The sequence below is a fragment of the Mizuhopecten yessoensis genome, unplaced genomic scaffold, assembly GCF_002113885.1.
Source record: "Mizuhopecten yessoensis strain PY_sf001 unplaced genomic scaffold, ASM211388v2 scaffold716269, whole genome shotgun sequence".
Taxonomy (NCBI): Eukaryota; Metazoa; Mollusca; class Bivalvia; order Pectinida; family Pectinidae; genus Mizuhopecten; species Mizuhopecten yessoensis.
The window spans coordinates 21,472-40,023 of NW_018480032.1; the positions used below are offsets into that span (position 1 = coordinate 21,472).

Genomic DNA, 18,552 nt, shown 5'->3' on the forward strand with positions numbered 1-18,552 from the left:
ATTTCAAATCTCAAAATATGTTTTAAGGATATTTCCATTGTTTTAGTAGACATTTCCTGTATGAACTGGACTAGGTCATTAGTACTACTGTACTTGGGAAAGAGCTATGGCGGGTTCCTATGCCTATATTTCCCCAATGTTGAGATCGACTAGTGCGCACGTACTACCGTGTACTGTCATAACGCGTCCTCAGGTATTTTTATACAGGTAGCTCTATCAGAATCCCAGCCAAATTCTAGGCCACGGCTATTGATGTATGTGTTTCATGATAAAGTGGAACAAAATGCTTATTTCGCAATATTTCTATGAATTTAAAACAAATTATATGCTGTATGTAACACAAAATTGTACAATCATTACCAGCAAATTTTGAAAGGATTCAATTTTTATTTCTACTGCCTGCGTCATGCTGTTACCTGCTTTCTTACAAAACACACATCTTGATTTTGTTTTTCCTATACCGATGAACGGCAAAAAGTTATATATAACTTTCAAATAGCATGTCTTACACGTGTATTGCGATCCTTACTTTGTGCTGCAGTCTTCCTGCATTTCAAACAAATGAGACTGTCCTCAACGATGAATTTTCCGGTATTTTGGGTAATATATTTGCGCTAATAACAGTGCTTTTTTTTACATGGCCTTTTTTATTCTGACGCAACAAACACACATTTTTTGTGATTCAGAATCATTTGTTTGTGCTTAAATAATAGATAAAACTACTAGTGCCAATACGAGGGTAAAACAATTCATAAAAATGATTTAAAATGATGTCTTATCTTCAAAGCGTAGCTGATAAAATGTTCCATTTATTTGAATTTTTTTTTATTACTTAATAGGGGAAAAGATCACATGCCTAAATATTTTTAAAAAAAAAGGCGGGGGGGGGGGCTGAACATGGATTCAAACTTGCACTGTTCATTTTGTCTGGTCACAAGTTAACTGTGTTACACATACGGCAACATTGGACATAGACGAAGATGGGAATACAAACTATTTTAACCAAAAAATCACCTGTCGCAGTTTAAGAAACTAGCTCACCCTTGTTGTTCATTATTGTTTTTGCATATTACTTAACGGAATCAAAAAGTTTATTCAAAAGTTGATCCTCGGATTTAGGGAAATATGGGCAGTTTTCGGCCATAGCTCTTTCCGGTGCATTTTAATTTTTTCAACATTTTAGCCCTCTTGAATGAGGGCAAATTTATCATTCTGGCAAACATAACAACATGATATATATAGTAATTAAATGTGAAAGGTGAGATTAACACAGGGTGAATTTGGATTTCACAGGCCAAGGGCGAATTTAGTCTGACTGGGTGAAAATGTCCAGCTATACATTATACAGTAAAACTTTGCCTTTCATGCCGAAATTTATGCCTGAGTCATGCATGCCTACATTTTTTTTTATTTCTGAGTTTTTGACAGATAAACTGTTTAAAGATCAATAGTTCGGACATCTTATTACATGTAATTATTACTATTACAGCATCAGGAAAGGACTTATTAGTTACGTTGCTTTATCTGCAACAAACAGACAATATCAATACTGTGTTTTGTATGTAAAAGAAGAATAAGGTCACATGACTACAGCCTTAACAAACTTCTATTCCAATCTATTTTCTGTACATTGATATAGGTCTATTTAAGTCCCTTTGTACCAGAACCAATATTGGCGATACAGAAGATCCTCAACAAAGTCTCCCCATCGGCACTACCTGTGGTAATTGGTATTTTGACTAATGACACTGTGTATCTCTCTGTAACCTGAAGTAAGGCTTCTTCTCCGATCACAAAGTTCAGGCTGAACTGATGATTGGTCAGAACTGTGTTTGTGATCTGATGAAAGGTTAGGGGTATCGTAATCACCATTATGTCATGATAAAAATGTTCCTATTTACAAGTACTAAATACTTTATAGTGATTCAAATTGTGAGTGAAATTCAGGCCAACCCCCCCCCATTTTTCGACAAAAATATAACGAGAGGCCTGACTAAAAGGGCCTGTATATTGCTCACCTGGATATTTCAGCAATCATGACAAGCTATTCTCAATAAATGTCATACTGCAAGAAGAAGCTCTTTAAAAGCTCTACCACAATAGGCTTTGTTATTCCACTCTCAGATCATTGTATAATCATGTAGCTGTCTGTTAGATAAATATGAGTTATACACCACACGTGGTATATGACCTTCCAGAGTTTTGATTGGTCGAGAAGATGAACTTTGACCGAGACGACTTTTTCCAAACGCTTTTTGCCACGTGCTGCTTTGTTTACGTCGTCTGCTGTCATCATCCGGCAAATATTGGTGATTTTGTGTGGTTATGCGGAAAAGGGGGTTATTAAGGCAATATTAAAAGATGATGACACTTAAAGATTTGATCGCTAGTTCCAGGCAAAATTACTACAGATGCTCGATATCGTTTCGACGTCACACTGTCGCGTGTCCAGGTTGTGAAACCAAAACAAGATCTGTCACAGTGTCGGAAAATATTTCATTCTCCCAAAGTCCTGTTATCGCTATTTAGACGGTCTGACTATGGCTGAACTTTCACTATAAACGTCAACCATAGAACCTCACGAAGAAACATCCCAGGCCTATGGTCTTGGACATTGACAGCGATTAGTTCGACTTCATCACTTGGCAGGAGGCAGACTTCGTATGATATGCGTACGCGCATATAGTCTGCGGTTAATTTATATAAATTTATGCAATACTGCATACTCTCAATACTTAAAGAGGTTCATATACTATAATTTTTTCATGAAGTTGTTTCCAAAACATTTATTTTGACAATTATTGAATTTGTGAAAAAAAGAAGTAATTTTTGAATATTAATGAGTGATTTTTTACATATGGGTCATATCACTATGCCAGCCTTGTCAACAAACACATGTGTGTATGCTATTCAAATCAGGTCACAGCTGTTTCCGACTGAGATTATGGTAGAAACAGATCACACAACTCGTGGTTGTTGAGTATGCCATTTATTTCACTCTCGTTAGTTAATTTTCAAAAGTTACAGAAAGACACTCGCTAAAGCTCGTGTCTTTTGAAACTTTTGAAATGTAACTAACTCGAGTGAAATAAATACCATATTCAACAACCACTCGTTGTGTAACCTCTATTTAACACATTTGACCCTTGTGACCTTGAAAGTAAATGAAATTCATATAAACTTTATAGCACTCCATCTTAGCTATTGGCCGAATAACATTACTGTAGACCTTTTCGTCATCTAGAAGAAGTTGTTTATAGTCCTTAAACCATATTTGACCCTTGCTACCTTGAAAGTAGGTCAAGGTCACTTATTTGTGGAAATCAAATCATGCCACAGGTCAAATACCATCACCCTGAATCTCCTGGTTATTCATGATTAGAAGAAGTCATCTTAAAGTTTCTACATATTTGACCCCTGTGACCTTGAAAGTAAATCAAAGTCATGCATTTATTTGTCATTTTCATGAGGAAACTGGGCAAAAATCATTCAAAGAAAAAGTTGACTGATGAATGACAAATAACACGCCATACAAACTACAACGATATAAGATTTTAACTTCATAATTTTTTAGTTTAAAAGGAATTTTTCGTCACATCATATGTGTCTTGGACAAGTTTTCGAGTCTCAATATGCAACTTTTTGATCATGTTTTAAAAAATTCCAACTATAAATTCTATGGATGTTAAATGAATTTAAAAAAAAAAAAAAAAATACAAATTGGGTCAGTTAAAGTCATATGGCTTCCTTGCATAATGTAATCAGTTCGTAATTAGTTAAAAATCAATCAATTTGCCAGCACATCGAAATAAAATTACAAAAGTCCTCGGCTTAATTATATTGATGCCTAATGGGAATTTTGACTCCTTATTACTCTTCTGGATCCTTCGCAAACTTAAAATTTACATTTCTTCAATTCAAGAAGATTACAGCAACACCCTTATTTTCATTGTGCAATAGATTGACTTGGTTGTTGTTGGAATGAAAATTACAATGATTTTTTTTTATAGTATTAAGATAATTTAGAAATCTTACTTACTGGAACACCGTTTAAAGAATAATTATATAACAATTAGCCTTGACTTTCATCTATATTTTGTTATCCTTTTTAAACGAAGTATAACTTATCAATTGAATCAATTATCATACACGGCAAAATCAATAGAACATGTACAATGTACCTGTTAATTAAATTTTGTATTGAACAAACTTGAGATCTCAATTTTGAAGGTCACTCTCAAACTCAGTTAAGGATCCCTGTCCCACTGTACTGCCATTTTTCCTATACAGAGTAACCTCCCATTAACTTCCGATTCAACGTAACTGCAGCAGATTTGGGCTAGTATATACTTTTATTGACCAGATAGCTCAATCGATTACAGCAACAATATAACGATCTGAAGTCCAGGGTTCGAATCATGGTCTTGCCCACTGATTTTTTTACACTCAGAACTCTTGTTGATTATATTGTGCTGATTTTAATCTCTTTAATTTTTCATAAACATCCTGCAAGGTATATATATGCTTTCTCTTCAGAAATGATTTATCAAAGCTATAGTTCTGCCAGATGTTTTTAATACTAAATAGTATTACGGGGATCCTTCAGCGATAATTGAGCAATGCTGCTTTGAGCGTTGAAAGTACATGTCATAAAATTTATTAAAGCAAAAGCACAAAAATCTGTTCAGTTATTGCTAATTAGTTTGGTTATCATTAAAACTGCTCAATATGATGAATGTGTGGAAGTATGAAAAAATTACTTACAATTGGCAGAAGTCTTGTGGGTATGGAGGAAATGTTAAGAAACTGGACACGTAATTGAATTGTTCGTTTGTCACTCACTTATGACAAGATACTGGTAGATGAATATTCAGTACAACATTGAACTTGAATAAATGTACTTACTTGATCTTTGGTTTTTGATGAAATAAAGCTGTAGTCGTTCTTTAAGTGATTTTTCATTGGTGAAGAACTCAACTCGCACTCTGAAAAATATAAACCATTGCAACTATATTAGAAAAAAATCATTACAACGGTGTGAAAATTAATTTACAAACTCCTTACACAGGAATGTGGAATACAAACTTTCTGACCTATTTTCTGCTGCTGAAAAACAAGTTTGTACAGGGTTCAAGTGTGATGCTGATAGATATTTATCACATGACTACCCTGTTATGAGTGTACTAACACCAATTACATACAGTGTACATTTTGTTATGACCACACATGTAATAACACCTTGGAGGGTTTTGATTGGTCAGTCTATTCACATTTTGTGTGTGTTAATGCGCGTGACTAGTCTGTAAACAGAACTACGTTTATTCACTACAGTCGTAGTAAAACAAAATATGTCTACTTTCACAATCACTAATCTGGTCGGTATAGACAACAGTTGGCTCGCAAATATCATACTTGTTAAAGGGCCTAACGAATACACAGTGTAGGTGGACAGAGTTGATTTTGAGATTGATATGCCAGGAAACCATCTGAAACTGGCATCTGTCAAGTCTGGAACTATAAGCCTACAATTATATGTTACCGGGAATACCAACCAAATCATGCAGATAGCGGGTCATAGAAATATACAATCTGTAAATATTTACAGTCAAATTAACTCTGATCAGCACTAGATCATTTCACGCAGACTCTCGCCTAAACACAATGTCAACAGAACCAGTCTTGTTACAATACTGCGGTCAAAATTACAGCCACAAACACGGCCTTATCAATGAATATTCTGGGAGGACACAATGTTTGGTGGTAAGTGCAGTGTACGGAGGACGACCACTTCCTTCACATCAATGTGGTTCAAAAAGACCTTGATTTTGTACTTGCACCCGCTATGACACAGCTTTCTGCTGAGACGTGAGGTCACTTTTTAGGTCGCTGTGTTAAAATACATTGTCTCACTTCTACAAAGACGTTTTTTCAATGTAAGTTTATAAAGTTAAACCAAAGCTGTCAGTTTAAATAATAAAATGAGTTAATACTACTGTCAAATTATGTACAGATTTGGAAACTATATTCATCGCATTCCGTAGAATGATATTCTTTTAGCAGTTATTCAGTTACTATTGATAGAGAAGGAATTAAAAAATGGGTTTAAAATTTAAGTTTTGTCAATTTTGTTATGTCATGTGATAAACAGAATCTCACATGAGTTTCCATTTGATATGAGATTTATGAAACTCATTAAGAATGTTTTAATTTTGCTTGGCAGAGCCTTGAAAAATTAACACATTCTCAACTTGTTTCATGGAAACTCATGTGAGATCCTCTATTTATGTAATATTTTTGTTTGAAAACAAAATAGAATGTGCAAGGTTTGAATAACTGTTTGCCATGATAACAGTTCAACTGATGGCACAAAATCATCCGTTCACATCTTATACATGTATGTCAACAGTTTAAGCAATAATTCACTTGCTCATCTCAGAGAGAACGGTTTAACAAATGATCACATACTCATCATCTCTGAACCATTCATTGAACCAATGATCCCCCTGCACATACACGTATAGAGTCAATGTATTGACCATTGGCACAGTAACTTAATCATTTATAGTATCATATAACTTGAGCTCAGATTTTGAACCCGCGGCCCAGTGGTGGAGGGCTAGTGGAAGTAGAATGTCAGACACCTTAACCACTTGTCCTCCGCTGCCCCATATATAAACATTGACAAAACATGATTAATATTTTTTATTCACATGTATTGTAAATATACCCATGTGTTAAAATTCTTTTAAAGTAACTTGTTTGTACACTAGGTAATTACTTGTTAAATGTCATTTACCTCCATGCTGAAGCTTTTATCAAAACCTGCCTCAAGGATATTAACAGGTGATATATAGTTACAATTTACAATACGAAATGATATTTTCAAGTATATGTTAGGTGTATTGATAGTACATATATATTGTAGTCGGTGATCAGGATCGTGGTTAAGTTCCATTTACACAATCTTTGAAACTCTTGCACCTTCTAGCGCTACAACTGCACTCTAAAAGCTTTTTATAGAAGGAAGCTTATTATATAGACAATACACAGTGGTCCCAGTATCAAAGCTTTCATCTCATCCATTCCAGAAAAGCATTTTGTGCTTAACTGTGAGTTTCCTTTGTTTCTTTTTGTGTGCTTGTGGGGATTTTCTGTGCAATAACCTATTTGTGAGGTATCCTATCATTGAACTTTATGTGACTCGATTTCCTGTACAATAACCTATTTGTGAGGTATCCTATCATTGAGCTTTATGTGAGGATTTCCTGTACAATAACCTATTTGTGAGGTATCCTATCATTGAACTTTATGTGACTCGATTTCCTGTACAATAACCTATTTGTGAGGTATCCTATCATTGAACTGTTTGTGCCATGGAACTGTTTGTGGGGATTTTCTGTGCAATAACCTATTTGTGAGGTATCCTATCATTGAACTGTTAGTGGGGATTTCATGTGCAATAACCTATTTGTGAGGTATCCTATCATTGAACTTTGTGTGAGGATTTCCTATGCAATAACCTATTTGTGAGGTATCCTATCATTGCACTGTTTGTGGGGATTTCCTGTGCAATAACCTATATGTGAGGTATCCTATCATTGAACTGTTTGTGAGGATTTCCTGTGCAATAACCTATATGTGAGGTATCCTATCATTGAACTGTTTGTGAGGATTTCCTGTGCAATAACCTATATGTGAGGTATCCTATCATTGAACTGTTTGTGGGGATTTCCTGTACAATAACCTATTTGTGAGGTATCCTATCATTGAATTGTTTGTGGAGATTTCCTGTGCAATTACCTATTTGTGAGGTATCCTATCATTGAACTGTTTGTGGGGATTTCCTGTGCAATAACCTATTTGTGAGGTATCATATCATTGAACTGGAAGGATTGAGTTCATCAGAATCATTGTATGTTATCATGTCAGTCACTCAACATTAACAAGACCCCTGTTTCCTGCTGTATTCATAAAAAGTGAAAAGTGCTGCTTCGTATCCCAACACGAGGGTAAAAACCGGTTGTTTAAAAAATACACAACAAAGGTAAAACTGTTTTTTGTACATCGACGTCAGAATTACTGCGATGTTGCATAACATGTACTGAGTTTTTGAAAAAAAATAGCATTGAAGGTTACATGAAAGACCAGAACACAGATTCTCAATTAATTGTGTAAGATCTATAAAATGATGAAACAATGTTGTGACGTTAGCATGCTGATTGTACTGGCACCCTCAAGATGGCTTCTCCCATTTTATCCAATAATAATCACACTTGTTCGTAGGTTGAGGTTAATTTGTAAAGATTGTCATTCTCTGTGATATTATGGTATCACACGACAATCGAGAGACTGCAAGTCTGAATTAAATTGCAACACAATGACAACAATGTTGATTTGTCTGAGATTAAACCTTGTGACAACTCACATAATACCTTATAATACAAACATCACCAGGCACATGTGACATCTATCAGGGGAAATCGTAATAATCAAATGCATTGATGAGGTAAAGCACCACAAATCTACAGATTGATGTATTGATGAGGGGGAGGGCAGGGGGGATGAGAGGGGCGGGGGCACCACAAAGTTACCAGGGAAATTGTTATAATCAAATATATTGATGAGGGAGGGCACCACAAATCTACAGATTGATGTATTGATGAGGGGTAGGGCAGGGGGGATGAAAGGGGGGGGCACCACAAAGCTACCAGGGAAATAGTTATAATCAAATATATTGATGAGGAAGGGCACCACAAATCTACAGATATATGTATTGATCAGGGGTAGGGCAGGGGNCGTAGTAATCAAATATATTGATAAGGGAGGGCAACACAAATGTATAGGTAAGGGCAATGTACAATCTGTCAAGAGATCATTAACAAGAGGTCCAAGGGCCTTAGCGGCCACCTGAATTATATCATAGGTACTGGTAGCTTTATTTTATTGTTTAGATGTGATGTGGAAATCAGCATGTAAACTAAGTGAAATACAATACTCATCATGTCATCAAAGGATAATAATTTTAAAATATTGGTTAATGTTTCCTTTGGGGCCCCGCCCTAGCCCCTGGGGATGGGACAGGAATTCCTATTTTACACTGTAATACCCTCATCCACCAAAAGATGATTCTGACGAAGTTTGAATAATTTTCTGCTGAAAATGGATAAAATATACCCAAAAGTGTTATTTCCCTATATAAACTATAGTAAACTTTACCCCCTCCCTAAGCGGGAACGGATGGCTTAGGGGTTCTGAAAATGACAATTTCAATAAAGCTCCTGATGATCTTTCTATCCATGCACTGAAATTGACTGTAGAAGATTTTTGAAATATTGGTAAATTTTCCCTTTTGGGCCCGCCCTGGCCCCTAGGGTTGGGGTAGGAATCCCGATTTTATATTTTAAAACCATCTTTCTCCAAGGATAATTCTCACCAAGTAAGAATAATTTCCTAAAGAAAATTGTCGAAATATACACAAAAGTGTTACTTCCCTATATAAACTATAGTAAACTTTACCCCCTCCCCATGGGAGAAGGGATAGCTTGGGGGTCCTGAAATTTTCAATTTAAATAAAGCCCCTAATGGTCTTTCCATCCATGCAGAGAAAATGACTGTAGTATCTCCCAGTCTGGAGAAGAAGATTTTTTAAATATTGATTAATTTTCCCTTTGGGTCTCACCCTGGCCCCAGGGGTTGAGGTATAGGAATCCCAATTTTACAATTTTGTAGCCTCATCTACCAAGGATGATTCTGACCAAGCTTGAAAAAAATCCATCCACTGGTTCTTGAAAAGAAGTTGAAAATGTGAAAAGTTTACACACGACGCATGACGGACGACGGACGGCGATGGACGGAAAGTGATCGGAATAGGTCACTTGAGCAAAGCTCAGGTGACCTATAAAGTAAACAGTAAACATGTAAACAGGTTGTTTTTAATTCAGGTTGTTTTTTAATTCAAAAATTAAACTTTCTCTCCTTACTGGCATTGAGTTTGAGTACAGCATTTGAGTTTGTGCATAAAAACGGTTTTATAAAATTCGAGTTTAATAGCTTTTCATGTAAAAGGTATACAACCCATAACCTTTGTTAAGGTAAGTTATGTTCCTGTTTGGCAAGAAAAAAAAATACTGCATTATTATAACATAGCAAGATAATATCAATTTAAAGAAAATCATAGAATATTTTAGATGATTACGTCAGAATGATAACCATCAATATCTTTACTTACTGTGGAGGTGGTGGTATGTTATCACAGTTTAATGACAAACGGCGAACTCCGCTGTTTCGATGAAAATCTCCTCGATGATGCTGATTTCGTTGTTTACGCATGGAGGAGTTATGACTACGCGTCCTGGGATGGTGTATGTGGTGGAAAAGCCATACATTGGACATCATAAAACGTAGTGATGTCCCTTATGTCAACAAAAAAAAATATCACAACATAAGCACCCAAAATCAACTCAAAATACTTCAGATGACTTCAAATGTGATAAAACTCTTTAAATCTGTAGAAACGATCGATGCAACACTAGACATTGAACCTCATAAAATGCAGTTATGTCCCTTATGTCAACAACAAAAATATTCAAACATATATAGGCACCCAAAATCACCTAAAAATCCTAAATATGTCTTCAAATGTGACAAAGCTCCCTTTATCTGAAACAAGGCCACACCTTAATGAGAAGCCAGACCAAGATGCAAAGAACTTGCAAGATGTCTACCTATAAATGGTAGGAGAAAATCAATTTGATAAGCCTCAGGATTAACTCCAAACCACTAGTGTATAATTATAATGATCAACTTTCAATTTCATTACAAAATGTCTAAGGATATTTTTAAGTAGCTCATTTTCTTGATCATCCGACTGTTTTCTTCCTTACATCATTATTGGCCCTAGTTTTGTACATCAGTACATTTGTGTCGTACCAATTTGTATCAACAAACATATATATTACAACCTTCTGATTAATTTCAATATTCTCACTCATTTCAAATATCCTAAAGTTCAAAATTAGATTCATCTGCATGAATATCATTAGTCTGACAACCGTCTCTCAAATATCCTCAAGTTTTACAACAGACTGATAACTACATCTAAACAAATATCCTCAACTTTTACAACAGACTGTTACATCTAAACAAATATCCTCAAGTTTTACAACAGACTGATAATAACATCTAAACAAATATCCTCAATTTTACAACAGACTGTTACATCTAACCAAATATCCTCAAGTTTTACAACAGACTGTTACATGTAAACAAATATCCTCAAGTTTTACAACAGTCTGTTATATCTAAACAAATATCCTCAAGTTTTACAACAGTCTGTTATATCTAGACAAATATCCTCAAGTTTTACAACAGTCTGTTACATCTTAACAAATATCCCCAAGTTTTACAACAGACTGTTACATCTAACCAAATATCCTCAAGTTATACAACAGACTGTTACATCTAAACAAATATCCTCAAGATTTACAACAGACTGCTACATTTAAACAAATATCCTCAAGTTTTACAACAGTCTGTTACATCTCAACAAATATCCTCAAGTTTTACAACAGACTGTTACATCTAAACAAATATCCTCAAGATTTACAACAGACTGATAATAACATCTAAACAAATATCCTTAATTTTACAACAGACTGTTACATCTAACCAAATATCCTCAAGTTTTACATCAGACTGTTACATCTAAACAAATATCCTCAAGTTTTACAACAGTCTGTTACATCTAAACAAATATCCTCAAGTTTTAACTGTTATATCTAAACAAATATCCTCAAGTTTTACAACAGACTGCTACATTTAAACAAATATCCTCAAGTTTTACAACAGTCTGTTATATCTAAACAAATATCCTCAAGTTTTACAACAGTCTGTTACATCTAAACAAATATCCTTAAGTTTGAAAACTGTCCTTCCAATCTGAACAAATATCTTCAAGTTTGAAAACTGTCTTTCCAATCTGAACAGTTATTCTCAAGTTTGACAAGTTGGAAAACCCATCTTCTTTAACATCATAAGAAATAAAAAAAATAAGAAAAATAAGTTTTGCAACAGCCCTTTTCAATTCTGAACAAATTTTGTCTATATAATTTGACAATTAACAGACCATCAAATCTAAATAATATCAAGTTAACGTTTTACAACATTTTCCCCATGAATCACATCTTAACAATGACAGATTTAGACAGTTCAAGGTATATTGAGATTTCAGTCCCTTAATCTTAAAACTGATATGGTTAATTTTTGACACCAGATGGTAACATTAAAACAGGTATCCTGATGTTTAACACGGTTTCCTGCCTATCAGAGAATGTTATACCTCACCTGACACTCACTGGCATATCATATACCCTGAAACAAGCGAACACACAATTTGTCCTAGCCAGTCTTCAACCTCTTCAAAACAGATCATTGAATAGACTGCAGTCTGTGTGACTGTATATATATGTAGAAGGCAGTTGTAGATTATCCTTCGTAACACAAATATATATTGTATGTCACATCTGACCTTTTTAAAGGTCTTTCTCGTGTTACAACACTGTAAATGTTTCTCAACAAAACGTTTGAGCTCATCCCGTCTTAAAACCACACGGAGAAAACAAACAGGTTTCCATTTAATCATCAGTTGCCAATCTCCTTAATCAATAATTTAATACCCCCATCAACAACTCAGTCACCACATTACCCGAAACAATTGCAATTTCTTGAGAAAAAACAATCTATTTGGACCGAGAAGTCCGGCATAGCGTTAAAACCTGATTATTCATGATCAACAGTCAACACTCGACACTCATTAGTGATAATTTCACCAGAAAGAACTGACAAGTGTTCAATAAAGTAACAAATTAAAATCGCCAGCCTAGCTTAACACGCCTGCTTTTCAAAAGTTATTGTATAGTAACTTGACAAAGACATTGTCAAAAACTTTTAAAAAATCCTTGAGAACCCGCATCATTATAAATATTATATAACTAAAGCACCTACATAAGATTACCATGGAAACAAGTCCCAATTTCATCAAGTTTTTCTTAATAATTGAACAACTTGAAACTTCTGAGATGATGTTGAAGAAGGGCTACAAATTTTAATTTACAATCGCTTAAGCTATTCGCAGAATTCCAAATACCGAAGCTAAGTTAACGATAGTTGCTTTGTTTCTGCTTAATTCTGTACACTCAAGTTGAAAATAATATTGTCTTTGTAATACTGTATGTTCAGTACTAAATGAATGTAGGAAGGTTCCTTTGTTTCTGCCTAACTCTGTATTAAAGCTTAAAGCAGGAGAGTTCTTTTGATTCTGCCTAACTCTATACTAAAGCTTGTTTTAATTTGCCTAACTTTACACTAAAAGTAAAAAAGATGTTTCTTGTTTCTGCCTAACTCTATATCTTTACACAGGCAGGGTTGTTTTCTTGTTTCTGCCTTACTCTATATCTTAACACAGCAAGGTTGTTTTCTTGTTTCTGCTGAACATTGCCTGGTACTTGAGCTACAAAAATGCAAAACCACCACACTGTTGTTTGTTTTTTGCTTGTATATCTACACGTAAACTAAGCTGTCTTAATCTAATTCCTATAAAGCTAAAGAGTACAGCTGGTTTATGTTTCTGCCAAAATCTACATTTAATCTAAGCAGATTCTGCCTAACTTTATTCTAGTTATACCTCAACGTATAGAGTACATTTATTGTTCAAATAAAAAAATTGGCTTGTCTAGTCTCATGATACCAAATTGTATTTACAATTTCCATTTCTCTAAGCCTCCTTTTAACAATCTCCTTCCAGATTGGCCATTGTCACACCTAACATGTTAACCCCACTACTGGAATGTACTTGTATTCCCACTGGCGGTGATGAATTGGGCAGCTAATGACATGCTCATTCTACAGCAAAATTTATTTCTCTGAGACCTAACATGTCTGTGAGAATTTTAGTTCTGTATAATAAAATATCTTCACAGATCAAAGTAGATCTTTCCAACTTTAAAATTGAACTTTCATAATGACTATTTCTAGACAATTTGTATCTTATGGATAAAAGATCAGTTACTATACATCAAAACTTTAATTGCTAACCAATGGAACTAATTATAATTTGTTTTCACATACAATAATAAATAGAACTTTTGAACAAACTTTTTAGATCTATATATTGTCCAATATTATTTTAAGCATTATTGATCTTGAATAGAAGTGTTAAAAGTTGTCATATGATATGATAGAAAATAAAAAGGATAATAATTTTTGCCTACATCACCACTGTTAACCGACAATCCATACTGATCGGGAGTCCATTAAATAATCCATAAGTCACACTAACAATCCAGAAATTCCAACCACAATCCATACAGTTCAAATTGAATTAAAGAGAACTCCTTTATCTTCAGTGGCTTCTGAAACTCAACTATAAGCTAACATGTCGTTTGACCTGCCTATACAATGAATATGAATTCTGACTTGGGAAATACCTGTCGAGGATTGCCCAATAATGCAACATCACGCTCCGTCTCTCACACACACTGTCACAGCAACTGACATGTAATGTACATTCAATACATAAAATATACATACATATACCAAAGTGTATACCACAATAGAAGACCACTCTGGACAATGGGCGGAGATAACTCCTTTGGAACATGCACACTTGACGTGACTCTGGATCAATATACTTCACATTGCCACAGGTCCAAGGAAATTTGAAATAAATCACAGCCACAGAAACAATGTGTATAATTTGTAAAGCGTTCAATATAGCAACCTTATACTCGCAATCACCGAAGCAATTGGCAGGTTGATGATCAAAGGCCAAACAAACCCATACAACTTATTACGAATTTACTCTCGACACAGAGAGTACATCATGTATACCAGATCCTCGATATCCAGGGGTTACGCTCACTTTTGCCCTCTGCACCCATGTCATAGCAAAATTGAAGGCACGATGATAGCTGTTTGATTGGTCTCAGGTAACAAAAACTGACCAATGGCTAGGCTGATACCTGTCCTTTAGAATACAAAGGAGTGAGACTCAACTTCAAAGCCTGTCAATTTTTACCGTTTCGCGACCGCGAGATTCTTTTGATGTACACAAAGGATCGCACTAGTCTCCTTGTCTCATCAACAACTTGGTGCACACTGAGCCTTCAATTTTGGTATGACATATTCCAGGGGTGCAGAAAGCGAAAGTGAGCCTAACTCCTGGATATCGACGATGTGTCCATTACATCAATGCCAATGATAGATCATTCCAACAACGATTAGAATTAAACTTTTGAAAATATCTTATTGAAGTCGTACTGAAAACATTTTTTCTAGAGCCATGTATAAACTAATGAATATATTATGATCCTGCACATTTGTTTTAGTTTAGTGAACAAAAAAGGTTAAATGTCACTTCACTGATATCTATATCCGTTACAAACGTCAAGACAAGCCTGATGGTTTTGTATAAAACAGTGTCTTACTAAAGGTGATGTCAATATCTGAATACACTACTACCCTGGTATATGGTTTCTTATGTTCTGATATACATCAAGGAGTATAAACGAGTTGAAAAGACCACATATTAACCCATTTACCCCTAAATACACATTTGAACTCTTCCAATTCAAAGATGCGAATAGTTCATTATGTAACTTCAGGGGTGAACGAGTTAAATGGCTACATGTACATGAATATTTCTAATGGAACAACATAAATGCATTTGCATATCATCAGATATAATATCATGTTGTATTTACAAAAAAAAAAGATGCTTAGTGATTAGGTACGACCATATATGGTTGTATATTTTAAGGTATATATACATTTACTCATGTCCACATAGAACTTTCCAGAATATTGGTGACTCAATCATGAATTGTAATCATCCTCATCCTCAGAATAACCAGATAACACATTAACCGTTCTCAGAATAACCAGATAACACATTAACCGTTCTCAGAATAACCAGATAACACATTAACCGTTCTCAGAATAATGGCAGCTTAATTGATTCAACCGTTTTCATCTCTCACGGTCACTAAGAAATGTTTCCGATGATTCGAATAAACATTTTTTCATATCTACTTGCTTTTCAAAAAGCCGCTGCCATTAAGGAACAAAATGATATATCACTGAACAAAAATGTGGCTTGACACAAGATCACAGTCAGCTGAATAAACCTTCATCAACAATCACAAATGCATCACAGCCATTCTGAATAATGTTGAAAGCGCCATAAAAGTAATAAAAAACAACGGATTTCCATCTGGTACATCCTGATCAAACGACAAAAGGGTTAGTCTGGCAGTATTCATGCATGATTAGAAATACTATATTCCATAGCAGGTAAAAGCTCAAAAGAGTTCTGATTCGGAGGAAAATATTTGCATAAATATTACACATCCATTCATTATTGTTCTATTTGCATTGTATTTATATGCGTGACTGATGTTACCATATAAAGAATTCAGTCATGTTGATGGAATCATTTGTATGCCAACAGTTTAGGACTTCTCGTTTAATCAATAGCGGATGTAAAGATTTTATATCGTGTTACAGTTTCCAATCACAACCCAGTGTACTCAATCACTCTTAATTGTCAATTAAAGTTGAAAGTATGACGCCACATAAATAAGGAAAAACGAACACATAAAGTAGATACTACCTGAAAAATGTAATTACGCGTATATTGATCTAAGGACTCCATTTTGTCGCGTAAGGCGTCTTTATCATTTGGTGAACTAATATATATATGTCATTGAGCTTTATAACAGAGGGTGAGGCTGGGCAACAATTTCCCCTGTCCCAGTTATCCTTGTCAATATTTATATTGGCATCAAAACAAACATAAAATGAGATATTACAATCACTAGTGCACATGTATTGATTTCTATATCTGATATAATTACATAAACCACGGCCAGGTAAACTGGTAATGAGATACGAATACTGGTAATATGATTAGAGTATACTGCCTTCAGGAGGCACGGTAGTCTAGTGGTAGGGCGCCGGGCTCATGACCAAAAGGTTGCGGGTTCGAGTCAGCCCACGGCACCGTGTTGTATCTTTGAACAAGATACTTTACTCCGCTTGTTCCAGTCTACTCAGCTCTAAAAAAAGTTTGGTGAATGTAGGTGAAATAGCAAAGGGGTTATATATTCTCTGGACAAACTTCAACATTTGAAATAAACAAAGGGTCATAACTCTATATAAAGTTCTGCACAATACCTCATTTCAGTACGCCACACTCTATCATCCTAAGAGATGCCCACACACAAAATGGCTACTGTTGGTGACATAGCGGTACACAAGACCTCATTTCAGTACGCCACACTCTACCATCCCAAGATATGCCCACACACAAGATGGCTACTGTAGGTGACATAGCGGTACACAAGACCTCATTCCAGTATGCCACACTCTATCATCCCAAGAGGTGCCCTCACACAAAATGGCTACTGTAGGTGACATAGCGGTACACAAGACCTCATTTCAGTACGCCACACTCTACCATCCCAAGAGGTGCCCATGCACACACAAAATGGCTACTGTAGGTGACTTAGCGTACACAAGACCTCATTTCAGTACGCCACACTCTACCATCCCAAGAGGTGCCCACACACAAAATGGCTACTGTAGGTGACATAGTATATGAGTTATGCTCCAGACAAAGTGATACACCATGGACAAAGGGCCATAACTCTGACTTTGTATATAGCAGAGCACAATTGTGCCAGATTTCAGTTCATGGCACTCCACCATCTGAAGATGTATTCAACATACAATATTTGGCCAATGTTGGTGAGCGAGTATATGATATACCCCAAAGTGATGCAGGGGTCAAATGACTTACTGACAGACAGTACAAACCTTAATTCCGTTCCTGTGGTACCAGAGAGACATCATATAACAAATATTTGCCAACATTAATCTATCATAGCAAAAGGCCCAATTGGTTTGTATCACTCATCTGTTATGTAACACTGTTTAAAAACATGTCACATCTGTGGGTCAAGGCCGATCTTGTCAAAAGTTGAGATCCATTTTTTTTTCAATAGAATCTGTTGCATTTTATGACGGCCTTAAACTACTGGCCAGATATTATGACTTTTGACCTTTTGGTTATTCCTGTTGCAAACTATGCAGCATTTTTTGCAAGCAAGTTATATTAATTATTTGCCATATACATGTATGACTCTAACCTTTGGATTCTCCACAAGTAGTTATTTTAAATTATTTTGTTTACACATTTGACTCCTGTGACTTTGAAAGTAAGTCAAGCTTATTTTTTCATCAACAAGCTTCTGTAAACCCAGAAGTTTAAGTTTAGTTACTGGCCAAATATTATGACTGTACACCTAATGGTTTTTTAGAAGTTATTTAAAGACAGGCTGATAAACACTACACTATCCATTTCACTCACTACAGGCACTTTGTGCCAGCTGGTGATTTTCATAAAATAATCCATAGCCTATATTCCACCATCTGCAGTTCACCAAGTGCACCCAGGTCTTCCAACGGGTGTTGTTAAACAGCTGTGTTGAAAATATA

General features: G+C 35.3%; 1 protein-coding gene across 1 annotated transcript in view; it reads right to left on the minus strand.

Annotated features, from left to right (window-relative positions):
- LOC110442471 (potassium channel subfamily T member 2-like) overlaps positions 1-18,552 on the minus strand; it is a gene marked incomplete at its 3' end in the record, with an annotated part of 63,356 nt that overhangs the window by 13,899 nt on the left and 30,905 nt on the right. Inside the window, exon 2 of the mRNA XM_021486103.1 lies at positions 4,906-4,985. Within this exon, the coding sequence (XP_021341778.1) occupies positions 4,906-4,985 (80 nt within the window). The remainder of the gene's footprint in view (positions 1-4,905; positions 4,986-18,552) is intronic.